At 49.1% G+C, this 13,301-nt stretch overlaps 1 protein-coding gene across 1 annotated transcript in view; it reads left to right on the top strand.

Annotated features, from left to right (window-relative positions):
* Window positions 1-13,301, top strand: part of LOC136335753 (phospholipid-transporting ATPase ABCA3-like) — a 97,051-nt gene that overhangs the window by 53,961 nt on the left and 29,789 nt on the right. Inside the window, exons 9-11 of the mRNA XM_066276850.1 lie at window positions 3,233-3,479; window positions 3,602-3,806; window positions 11,947-12,166. Coding sequence (XP_066132947.1) covers window positions 3,233-3,479; window positions 3,602-3,806; window positions 11,947-12,166 — 672 coding nt within the window. The remainder of the gene's footprint in view (window positions 1-3,232; window positions 3,480-3,601; window positions 3,807-11,946; window positions 12,167-13,301) is intronic.

Raw genomic sequence — 13,301 nt, 5'->3', positions numbered from 1 at the left:
TCAAATGAGTGAGGTCATATGATATTTTTCTTTCTCTACCTGGTTTTTAAAGAAATAAAACAAAACATCACCAGGTCTGTAAGGAACCATAATAAACCCTGAATAACTAAAACAATTCTGAGAAAAAAAGAATGAAGCCAGAGGTATCACACTACTGACTTCAAATTATACTACAGAGCCATGAGAATCAAAACAGCATGGCACAGGCAGAAAAACAGACCTACCGACCGATGGAACAGAATTGAGCCACATATATATTATATATGGACAAATAATCTTCAACAAAGAAGCCAAAAACACTCAATGGAGTAAAGAAAACCTCTTCAATAAATGGTGCTGGGAAAAATTGGAAAGCCACATGCAAAAGAACGAAACTTGACTACAACATGTCCCCTTGCACAAAAATTAATTCACTATGGATCAAAGACCTAAATAGATGATCTGAAACAATAACTTATATATACAAAAGCATAGACATAGGTACTAAACTTACGGACCTCAGCCATAGAGAACAATTTAGGAATTCGACCCAAAAGCAAGGGAAGTAAAGGCAAAAATAAATTAATGGAACTATATCAAACTGAAAAGCTCTGCACAGCAAAAGAAACCAAGAACAAAACAAATAGGCAGCCAACCAGATGGGAGATGATATTTTCAAACAACAACTTCTATGAGGGGTTAATATCCAAAATATATAAAGAACTCACAAAACTCAGTAACAAACAAACAATCCAATTGGAAAATGGGCAGAGTTCCTGATCAGATAGTTCTCCCTATCTGAAGAAGAAACATGAATAGACAGAGATATATAAAAAAGATGCTCATCTTCACTAGCTATTTGAGAAATGCCAATCAAAACTACAATGAGATACCACCTCACACCTGTTAGATTGGCTATTATCAACAAGACAGATCATAACGAGTGTTGGAGAGGCTGTGAAGAAAAAGGAACCCTCATTCACTGCTGGTGGGAATGTAAACTGGTACAGCCATTATGAAAGACAGTATGGTGGTTCCTCAAAAAATTAAGAATAGAACTACCATATGACCCAGCAATCCCTCAATTAGGTATCTACCCAAAAATCTTGAAATATTGGCATGCAAGGATTCATGCACCCCCATGTTCATCGCAGCATTATTCACTGTGGCCAAGACATGGAAACAACCAACGTGTCCCTCGATAGAGGACTGGATAAAGAAGATGTGGTACATAGATACAATGGAACACTACTCAGCCACAAGAAATGATGACATAGTGTCATTTACAACAACATGAATGGACCTTGAGAACATTATTCTGAGTGAAATAAGTAAATCAGAAAAAGCTAAGAAGTGTATAATTTCACATATACAGTGTGTCCATAAAGTCATGGTGCACTTTTGACCGGTCACAGGAAAGCAACAAAAGATGATAGAAATGTGAAATCTGCACCAAATAATTCAACTTAAATGGACACATTTCTAGATGGAAAAACCCACAAAGTGCCAAAACTCACAATAGCATCAAAATATAAAATAGCCTGAGCAATCAGTGGTGCAGTGGATAGAGCATTGGGCTGGGATGCGAAAGGACCCAGGTTCAAGACCCCGGGGTTGCCAGCTTGAGTGCAGGCTCATCTGGCTTGAGCAAAAAGCTCACTAGCATGGACCCAAGGTCACTGGCTCGGGCAAGGGGTTACTCAGTATGCTGAAGGCCCACGATCAAGGCACATATGAGAAAGCAATCAATGAACAACTATGGTGTCGCAAGGAAAAACTGATGATTGATGCTTCTCATCTCTCTCCGTTCCTGTCTGTCTGTCCCTATCTATCCCTCTATCTGACTCTCTGTCCCTGTAAAAAAATTAAAAATAATAAAAAAATATATATATAAAATAAAATACTTAAATTTAAGAAAAGAAATGCAAGACCTGTAGACTGAAACTGTGAAACTTGCTGAAGGAGACCAAGTTTACAGATAGATGGGGAGATTCTTCCAGGACACAGATTGGAAAATTGTTGTTAGGGTAGCATTTCTCCCTAAACAGACCCTACAGATTTAATGCAATTCCTATCAAAATTTCATCAGACTTTTTGCAGAAATAGGCAAGCCAATAGTAAAATGTATATGGACATGCAAATTTCTTAGAATATTCTAGAAGAACCGGAACTATTTTGTAAAAAAAAGGTTATTTTAGACAAGAATAGAGCCAGAAATTCTTAGTGATTTGCTGTTTTTTCAGGTTGTAGATTATAATGTGATAGGGTAGGGGAGATGATGAGATAGAAGACAGATTTTTTCTTTCTTTCTTTCTTTCTTTCTTTCTTTCCCCCCCCCCCTTTTCATCCTTCCAAAGCTGGAAACAGGGAGGCAGCCAGACAGACTCCCGCATGCGCCCAACCGGGATCCACCTGGCATGCCCACCAGGGGGCGATGCTCCGCCCATCTGGGGCGTTGCTCTGTTGCAACCAGAGCCACTCTAGCGCCTGGGGCAGAGGCCATGGAGCCATCCCCAGCACCGGGGCCATCTTTGCTCCAATGGAGCCTTGGCTGCGGGAGGGGAAGAGAGAGACAGAGAGGAAGGAGGGGGGGTGGAGAAGCAGATGAGCGCTTCTCCTGTGTGCCCTGGCCGGAATCAAACCCACTCCCTTATGCCAGGCCGATGCTCCACTGCTGAGCCAACTGGCCAGGGCCAGAAGACAGATTTTTTTTTTTTTGCATTTTTCTGAAGCTGGAAACAGGGAGAGACAGTCAGACAGACTCCCGCATGCGCCCGACTGGGATCCACCCAGCATGCCCACCAGGGGCGACGCTCTGCCCCCCAGGGGGCGATGCTCTGCCCATCCTGGGCGTCGCCATGTTGCGACCAGAGCCACTCTAGCGCCTGGGGCAGAGGCCACAGAGCCATCCCCAGCGCCCGGGCCATCTTTGCTCCAATGGAGCCTTGGCTGCGGGAGGGGAAGAGAGAGACAGAGAGGAAGGCGCAGCGGAGGGGTGGAGAAGCAAATGGGCGCTTCTCCCATGTGCCCTGGCCGGGAATCGAACCCGGGTCCTCTGCACGCTAGGCCGACGCTCTACCGCTGAGCCAACCGGCCAGGGCAGAAGACAGATTTTTAAACAGCCATTGTGAGAAGTCGGACGAGGAAGAGACAACAGCAAAAAAAACCCAAAACGTTCAGTCCTCTCCAGTAGAAGTCATTGGGGATGTATCACACGTTGACTCGCTGACCGATTTCCTTCTTTTTTTTCCAGGTAATGTAACAAGGTCCATATTGGAGAGTAAAGAGTACAGCTACTTCGCCATTGTTGCGCTTGCCATTGAGGTGGAGAAAAACAGAACAGTGATAACGATTTTGTTCAATAACGAGGCGTACCACGCGGCCGCGATGTCCGTGTCCGTGTTGGACAACATTCTCTTCACGTCCCTTTCCGGACCCCGCGCATCCATTCAGGTTGCCAACGCGCCGCAGCCACTCCCTCTGTACAGCACGCACACCGTGTAGGTACAGCTCCCTCCTCCTGCGGCGACCTCGCCATCCACACGAGGAAATGCCCACTGGAGCCGTCGTCTCCACTTCTACTTTGTCATTTATTTCATTTTTTTTATTTCCTCTTTGATAGGCCTGCAGCCGGATTGCAGATCGTCTTAAATTTGGCTTTTGCGCTGGCTGTCATGGCCAGTAGCTTCGGCTTCCAGACAGTGACCGAGAGGACCACGAAGGCCAAGCACGTCCAGTTTGTGAGTGGGGTCTCCGCCCTGACGTACTGGCTCTCCGCTCTGCTGTGGGATCTCATCTGCTTCTCCGTCACCTGCTGCCTGCTGCTGGTGAGTGAAACCGCCTGAAGGCTCCTTTCCCTTGTCACCAACCAAAAATTCCTAAAAACTACCTGCCTCCTAAAATAAAATTTGTGGGCCCTGGCCGGTTGGCTCAGCGGTAGAGCATCGGCCTGGTGTGCGGGGGACCCGGGTTCGATTCCCAGCCAGGGCACATAGGAGAAGCGCCCATTTGCTTCTCCACCCCCCCCCTTCCTCTCTGTCTCTCTCTTCCCCTCCCGCAGCCAAGGCTCCATTGGAGCAAAGATGGCCCAGGCGCTGGGGATGGCTCCTTGGCCTCTGCCCCAGGCGCTAGAGTGGCTCTGGTCAAGGCAGAGCGACCCCCGGAGGGGCAGAGCATCGCCCCCTGGTGGGCAGAGCATCACCCCTGGTGGGTGTGCTGGGTGGATCCCGGTCGGGTGCATGCGGGAGTCTGTCTGACTGTCTCTCCCCATTTCCAGCTTCAGAAAAATACAAAAAAATAAAAATAAAATAAAATAAAATTTGTGAACCAATTTGAAACCACTTTGGCGTCTCGTGCCAGAGACTGTGTTGCGGAAACCACTTGTGGGAATGCTCTTGCTCAGGTCCTCCCAGTTGGAGAACACACTTTCCTTTGAGACGTCTCTCTTGGGTCGGCTTCCCATGTCATTCTCAGCATTCTGCCCTGGCCCAGACTGCCTGAAGGACTGCAGCCTGTCACTTGTTACTTGTCTGTCACTGCCCACCCGTTCCCAACGCTGCACCCTCCAATACACTGGACTTGAGCAAACAGGGTAGACTCAATACCTAATGGAAGCTTCTGTTACTGTTCACCCCACACAGACACACATACACACACACTTTCATAACCCAAATCTGAGATGGCTCGGTCTGCGAAGCAGAACTGCTTTTGACTCAGACACCTGATTGTAGACTTTGAGAAAGTGGCAGGAACAGTGAGCATGGAAGGATAGTTCAACATCTTTTTCTTTTAACATGAAATTTATTTTAATTTATTGTGTTTACATAGGTTCTAGTGTACCCCTGAATACATCCTCCCCTCCCCCGTGTTCCCCAGTACATCCCCCTACCTCCCCTTCCCTCCAGGATTTGCTTTTCTGCTCTCGTCCCATCCTATTACCCCATCATCCCCCTTCCCTCTGTCCGTGTCCCCTCTGGACCCTTGGATCCTGCCTCTGTCTCTATTCCACTCCTCAGTTCATATTGTTCATCGGATTCCTCAGATGAGTGAGGTCATATGATATTTTTCTTTCTCTGCTTGGCTTATTTCACTTAACATAATAGTTTCCAGGTCCCTCCATGTTGTTGCAAAAATTATTTTCTTCTTTTTCACAGCCACATAGTATTGCATTGTGTATATGTACCACTGCTTTTTAATCCACTCGTCCACTGACAGACACTTGGGCTGTTTCCAGATCTTGGCTATTGTAAACAATGCTGCCATAAACATGGGGGTGCATTTCTCCTTCTGGAACAGTTCTATGGTGTTCTTGGGATATATATTCCTAAAAGTGGGATGGCTGGGTCAAAAGGCAGTTCGATTTTTAATTTTTTGAGGAATCTCCATACTGTTTTCCACAGTGGCTGCACCAGTCTGCATTCCCACCAGCAGTGCAGGAGGGTTCCCTTTTCTCCACATCCTCGCCAGCACTCATTCTGTGTTGTTTTGTTGATAAGCGCCATTCTGACTGGTGTGAGATGATATCTCATTGTGGTTTTCATTTGCATTTCTCTAATGATTAGTGATGTTGAGCATTTTTTCATATGCCTATTGGCCATCTGTATGTCCTCTTTGGAGAAGTGTCTATTCATTTCTTTTGCCCATTTTTTGATTGGATTGTTTATCTTCCTGATGTTAAGTTTTACAAGTTCTTTATAAATTTTGGTTATTAATCCCTTATCAGATGTATTGTCGAATATGTTCTTCCATTGTGTAGTTTGTCTTTTTATTCTGTTCTTATTGACTTTAGCTGTGCAAAAGCTTTTCAGTTTGATAAAGTCCCATTTGTTTATTCTGTCCTTTATTTCCCTTGCACATGGAGGTAAATCAGCAAGTATATTGCTGTAAGAGATGTCTGAGAGCTTACTGCCTATGTTTTCTTCTAAGATGCTTATGGTTTCATGACTTACATTTAAATCTTTTATCTATTTTGAGTTTATTTTTGTGAATGGTGTAAGTTGGTGGTTTAGTTTCATTTTTTTGCAGGTAGCTGTCCAATTATCCCAACATCATTTGTTAAAGAGACTGTCTTTACTCCATTGTATGCTCTTACCTCCTTTGTCAAATATCAGTTGTCCATAGAACTGTGGGTTTATTTCTGGGTTCTCTGTTCTGTTCCATTGATCTATGTGCCTGTTCTTATGCCAGTACCAGGCTGTTTTGAGTACAATGGCCTTGTAGTATAACTTGATATCAGAAAGTGAGATACCTCCCACTTTATTCTTCCTTTTCAAGATTGCTGAGGCTATTTGTGTTCTCTTTTGGTTCCATATAAATTTTTGGAATATGTGTTCTATATCTTTGAAGTATGTCATTGATATTTTAATTGATATTGCATTGAATTTATAAAATGCTTTGGGTAATATAGACATTTTAAGGATGTTTATTCTTCCTAACCATGAGCATGGTATATGCTTCCACTTGTTTGTATCTTCCCTGATTTCTTTTATCAATGTTTTATAATTTTCCAGGTACAAGTCTTTAACTTCCTTGGTTAAATTTACTCCTAGGCACTTTATTTATTTACTTACTTATTTTTTGCAATAGTGAAGGCGATTGTTTTCTTAATTTCTCTTTCAGACAGATCATTGTTGGTGTATAAAAATGCCTCTGATTTCTGATTATTAATTTTATATCCTGCCACGTTGCTGAATTCATTTATCAGGTCCAGTAGTTTTTTTAACTGAGACTTTAGGGTTTTCTATATATAGTATCGTATCATCAGCAAATAATGATAGTTTTACTTCTTTTTTTCCAATTTAGATGCCTTTTATTTCTTCTTCTTATCTGATTGCTGTGGCTAGGACTTCCAGAACTATGTTGAATAAGAGTGGTGAAAGGGGGCACCCCTGCCTTGTTTCTGATCTTAAGGGGATAGTTCAGCATTTTTTAGTGTAATGAATATGCTCACTAGTGGCCTTGGCAGCGTGCTTGATGTGCACATTTGAAGGTGAGAAAGATGTGAAGCCATGCAGTAAAAGGGGCAAACAGAAGTAAAAGAGGTAAATCTCCTTTCTGTACAGCAGATGCTGTGACTTAGATGTGAATGGGGTAACAGCTCAGCCCTCCAACAGTTCACTGGCTAGCAATGAACTCAGAAATGAAGTAGATCATTATAAAGTAGCATGCCAGTCGCCACTATCATGGATGAACTGCAAATTCTCAAATCAAACAAAACCATGGCATGATTAATTTAGTTGTTGGAGGAAAAAGGAGAAACTTGGAGTCAATTTGGCTCTTACACCCATGAGAAAACTTGTAGTTACTGCACAGGAACCCTAGGACTGGTTCTGAAGGAGAACCAGAACCCCACCACGATTACAGCTCCTCAGCGGGGACCCGGGACTGGGCTGGCTGGCGCAGGGACGGTGGTGGAAGTGTGAGGAGCAAACAGCATGTGCAGAGAAGTCTCGGGTCCAGAGAGAGGCACCGGGCTTCCTTCACCAGCGCACAGCCCCGCTGGTGCTCCCCTGCCAGCCTCTTCTGCCCACTGCTCCCCAGGGGGACCCGGGACTGGGCTGGCTGGCACAGGGACGGTGGTGGAAGTGTGGGGAGCAAACAGCATGTGCAGAGAAGTCTCGGGTCCAGAGAGAGGCACCGGGCTTCCTTCACCAGCGCACAGCCCCGCTGGTGCTCCCCTGCCAGCCTCTTCTGCCCACAGCTCACCAGGGGGACCCGGGACTGGGCTGGCTGGCGCAGGGACGGTGGTGGAAGTGTGGGGAGCAAACAGCATGTGCAGAGAAGTCTCGGGTCCAGAGAGAGGCACCGGGCGTCCTTCACCAGCACACAGCCCCGCTGGTGCTCCCCTGCCAGCCTCTTCTGCCCACAGCTCACCAGGGGGACCCGGGACTGGGCTGGCTGGCGCAGGGACGGTGGTGGAAGTGTGGGGAGCAAACAGCATGTGCAGAGAAGTCTCGGGTCCAGAGAGAGGCACCGGGCGTCCTTCACCAGCACACAGCCCCGCTGGTGCTCCCCTGCCAGCCTCTTCTGCCCACAGCTCACCAGGGGGACCCGGGACTGGGCTGGCTGGCGCAGGGACGGTGGTGGAAGTGTGGGGAGCAAACAGCATGTGCAGAGAAGTCTCGGGTCCAGAGAGAGGCACCGGGCGTCCTTCACCAGCACACAGCCCCGCTGGTGCTCCCCTGCCAGCCTCTTCTGCCCACAGCTCACCAGGGGGACCCGGGACTGGGCTGGCTGGCGCAGGGACGGTGGTGGAAGTGTGGGGAGCAAACAGCATGTGCAGAGAAGTCTCGGGTCCAGAGAGAGGCACCGGGCGTCCTTCACCAGCACACAGCCCCGCTGGTGCTCCCCTGCCAGCCTCTTCTGCCCACAGCTCACCAGGGGGACCCGGGACTGGGCTGGCTGGCGCAGGGACCGTGGTGGAAGTGTGGGGAGCAAACAGCATGTGCAGAGAAGTCTCGGGTCCAGAGAGAGGCACCGGGCGTCCTTCACCAGCACACAGCCCCGTGGGTGCTCCCCTGCCAGCCTCTCTGCCCACTGCCACCAGCCCACCCGCGACTGGGAAGGAAGACAGCCATCCTTTGTGAGGGCTGCTAGTCCCCCCTTCAGGACAGCAGCTGGGGGCGCTGCTCCAGGCACGGTCCCCGGCTTTGCTACCTCCTTCAGTGTGACGCAGTCTGGCTTAGAATCCGTCAGAAAACCCCTGAGTCATTTCACCTCCATGCCAGGAATCCATCCTTTCTCTGGCTCTTGAAACTTGGCCAGCACAACCACTTATCCTCCATAGGTCTACAGATAAGACCACCCACCATTAATACCTGTACCAGCATTGCCATTTACAGTTCAGGGGCAAGGTTACCAGTCATGTGTTCTTTTATGTGTCACATTATTCAACAGCACGATGACCTGAAGCAACGCTAGTTCATCATATTTGCAGGCACGGAAACTGAAGCTCACAGAAATAAGCGACCTAGCCAGTTTCACTCGAACAGAACACTTTCAGAACCCTGCTTGGGGTTACTGAATTGTCATTTCTACACTCAGAGTCATCCTGGGTGATGTGAGTGAGAGTTAGGTCTTTCTGCTCTTATCTTTGCCTTCACACCTTGTTCCACTTCTGCTTTTCTGGGCGGGGGGGGGGGGGGTGATGAAAGGCAGTGTTGTTCTCTCTCTCTCTCTCCCTCCCCCTCTCTCTCCTCTCCATCTGAAGTTTCTCTTAATGGTTCTCAGATTGGGTGCTCCATCTGGGTTCTTAGCTTTGCTTGCTTACCTGACTTGAGTACCCCTGGTTTTCAAGGAGAGACTCCCTTACCTTGCTCTGGAAATGGTACCAAATGGACTCGTCCTTTGACCCAACAAAAAAAGGAAAGATTTTGTTGTTGCGCCTAGCCGCCGGGATTCTAATGTCACCGTTTCTCTGCCCATCCGATTCACAGAGCGGGTGGCCTGGCTGCTTCTGTGCCAGGGATAAGGATTGAGCTGACTAGAGCCCTGAGGACCTAACTGCTCCAACCCCGTTGCACTTGTCACCCCAGGAGACTCTCCGTGGGGACCCGTAACGGTTTCTGCCTTTTCCCACACCTGAGCCCGCACGTAAAGACTCAGAAAAGCGGCACAGTAACTGTCCTCATGAGTTATGTCACCAGAGGTGCTGCGTGGTGCGGCTTTGTTCTCATCCAGTCTGTGAGCCTGTCTCCACGACCTCCAGGTTCCTTTAGTCCTCAAGTTTAGGACGCACCTGAAAACCCCGCCTTCCTGAGCGGGAGGGATGGTTTACTCGCAAACACTGAGCTGCTCCTGTGAGTGCATCTGTGGTTTAGGCGTGGATACGGCATGAGCAAGGAAGACAGGCTCACCTCACTCAGGTCTCACCGAGGGTCAGAAAGCTGTCGGCATCACTCTGGAGAGAGAGGGTCTCTTGGACGCCTAGAGACACTGTGGTCGTCACGTTCCCCGGGGACCCCAGCCCCTAGGTGGGCCACTGTGCATCAGGCACAGCCTGCTTTGCTGTTTCCTCGTTTGTGAACTTTTTTTTAGGTAGAGAGCCAAGTAAGGGTTATGTTTTCTCCTGGATAGCTAACCCCTTGTTCTCCCGTTCTTCTGAAAGCCAGTCTTTTCCCACTGACGTGAATGAAACACTGCTTTCCCACTGACTTGACCAGTGATGTATCTTAACTGATAATAAGCATTTGAGTATATTTTGTTTTCTTCATTCCATTGATGTATCTGTAATGTGGCACTACCGATCTGTTTTAATTATGTTCATTTTTTGTGAGTGTATTTTTCCGAAGTTGGAAACAGGGAGGCAGTCAGACAGACTCCTGCATGCGCCCGACCGGGATCCACCCGGCACGCCCACCAGGGGGCGATGCTCTGCCCATCTGGGCCGTTGCTCTGCTGCAATCAGAGTCATTCTAGCGCCTGAGGCTGAGGCCATAGAGCCATCCTCAGTGCCCAGGCCAACCTTGCTCCAGCGGAGCCCCGGCTGCGGGAGGGGAAGAGAGAGACAGAGAGGAAGGAGAGGGGGAGGGGTGGAGAAGCAGATGGGCGCTTCAGATGGGTGCCCTGGCCAGGAATCGAACCCCGGACTCCTGCATGCCAGGCTGACGCTCTACCACTGAACCAACCGGCCAGGGCCCCTAATTATGTTCATTTTATAATAAATTTAATTATGTTTTTTGTATTGACCTGTCTTACCTCCCCATTAACCTTTTTCTGTGACATTTCCTGGCTATCTTGACATGTTTTGTTTGTTTACATGTAATTTTAAAATTAGCTTGTCTAACTTCCAAAAAAAAGAGAAAACCTGTTGTTATTTCTATTTAGAGTAATTTAGGGAGAATTTACATTTTTATCATGTTGAATCACACCCTATCTAAGGATAGTGTGTGTGTCTTCATGTATCATCTTTCTTTTCCTCTATTAGTGACCCTGCTAAAGAATTCTGTGATTCTTCACAAAGGGGAAGCCTTGCTATCTTTAGAGAAACTGTAACTATCACTTATGAACACATATATTTCTGGGTAGTTCTTTAACAACTCGGGAGCTTTCTCTCTTCCTGATCTGGTCTACTCTAAATGTATGCTACTTTTCCTGATTCTCAAAGGGATTAAGAAATCAGTGAGCCCTGGCCGGGTAGCTCAGCTGGTTAAGAGTATCTCCCACATAGGCCAAGGTTGTGGGTTCAATCCCCGGTCAAGGCACATGCAAGAATCAACCAAAGAATGAATAAACAAGTGGAACAACAACTTTATGTCTCTCTCTTCTCTAAAATAAATCAATATTTTTTTAAAAGAAAGGAATGAATGAATGAGGAAGCCCCTGAGTTGTTGAGGTAGATATGAGGGGGTTGGGGGTGGAGCATAGAGCCAGGAGGCTGTCTAATGTGGTGCTATATATCATTCATATATGTGTGCGTGCGTGCGTGTGCGTGTGTGTGTGTGTGTGTGTGTGTGGTCCCAGGAGAGATCTGCAGAAAACAGTCTACTTCCTAGGTCGTTTGCTTTTTCCCCTTTATTTCTCTTCTGGGAAAATTCAGAGTTGGGCTTAATACAGACAGAATTACTTTGACTTTAATCATGGAGTTGGAGGGGGCAGGGAATAAAAAGGAATACTTTTGAATGGGAAAAAACCCAGAACATGGAAGTATAGTCCTTATATTCACAAGCTAAACCTATTTTTTCTTATTTCTTTAGAAGATTCAATGAACAGGGTGACAGTGACCAGTAAGAGTACAGGGCTCAGGTGCCCATGTTTATGGCAGGGGCACAAAGCGGTGTTTCGGGGGTGACGCGATCTGCAATGAGCCGCTCTGGGCGCTCACGTAATGGGGATGGGGGTGCCCGCCCCCCTCGGACCTCTCTGCTCGAGTCCTTGTGGCGCGCCCCGCCCCGCCTCGTGCCCCGCCCCGCGCCCCGCCCTGCCCCGCCCTGGCCTTACCCTCTGCGTCCGTCCGTCCGTCCGTCTCAGGGGGTGTTCAAGTGCCGGAAGCTGGAGGCGCTGGTGGAGGACTTCCACTCCCTGGACACGCTGCTCATCCTCGTGCTGTACGGCTGGGCCGCGGTCCCGCTCACGTACCTGGGCACCTTCCTCTTCGCCAGCAGCGCCGCCGCCTTCATCAAGCTCACCCTCTTCCACTACTTCTCCACCGTCTTCAGCATCATCCTGTTCAGCGTCCTGCAGTACTACGGTGAGGCTGCGCCCCGGCGACGGGCGGATGAGGGGTGCTGGGGGGCCGGGGGTGGGGGGGGACACGGGGAGAGGACACGGGGGGGGGGGGGAGCATGGCCTTCCCGGGAGTCTGGGAAAGGGCGCTCGGGAGGCATCGGCAAAGATTGATGGGGTGCGTTAGGTGAGAGAGAGAAGTGGGCGGAGAGAGGGAAAGGGGACACGGGGGAGAAAAGAGTCCAGAGAGAGCAGACGACAGGACATGACAGAGTGCAGACCGGGGTCCTCTGGGAGTGACCCCTCCCCCGGGGGTCCTTCAGCTGTAAAATCCCAGCCTCGCTCTCCAGCAGGCAGGTGGGGGGCACCGGTGCTGTGGGCTGCCTGCTGCCTGGTTCAAGGCCGCACATCACCCTGGCCCTCCCGATGAGACAAGGTTTTTCAGAGAGAAACGAGAAAATAGGAACAGACACACCCTCCTCATTAGAGCAGGTTCCCTTCCTCTGAGACCAGATGTGCAGAATCCCAGGAAGGAGGTTCTCCTCGTCCCTCTTCCTTCTCTGGTGACAGAATCTGAAGAGGCTGGTGCTGGGGGTGACCACAAACAGGATGTTTCTGGTGTTAGAACATTTCTTGGTTGAATTTCTGCATAAGCCTGAACTTCAAGCTGTATTCGCCAATTCGGCTCTGCCCACAGGGGCAGAACCCACCTTTCGTTTGGACTGTAGGTGTTTCCCTCCCTGCAGGAGGCGCCTGGCCTGCGGGAGGAGCACCACGTGTCCCAGTGCTGTGCTCCTCTCTGTAAGAAGGGGAGGGGACAACCTGAGCCCGCATGGGTGGCTCAGTGCCCGGCGGGAGCGATGCGCTCCTGCTCATCCCTGAGCCGTTGGGGCGGCCCCAGCACGTGGGTGCCGTCTGTAGACACTGCCAGCACTCTGCCTGTGCCGTCCCGTGCCACGTTACAGCCGGTCCCCAGAAGATGCTGATGGAGCTGAATCTCCTGTAGGACATGGGAGGCTGGTGACTCGGGAAGAACTTCTCTTTCCTGGTGGAAGCAGTGTCCGTGGGGCTTGGCAACAGACCCCCCTCTCACTCCTCATGGCTCAGTTTTGAGGGCTCAGCTGACCTCCCAGTCAGTCAGCCGCCGACCTGGCTCAGCA

This window comes from Saccopteryx bilineata, chromosome 4 (assembly GCF_036850765.1).
Source record: "Saccopteryx bilineata isolate mSacBil1 chromosome 4, mSacBil1_pri_phased_curated, whole genome shotgun sequence".
Taxonomy (NCBI): Eukaryota; Metazoa; Chordata; class Mammalia; order Chiroptera; family Emballonuridae; genus Saccopteryx; species Saccopteryx bilineata.
This window is presented reverse-complemented; position numbering and strand designations above follow the sequence as displayed.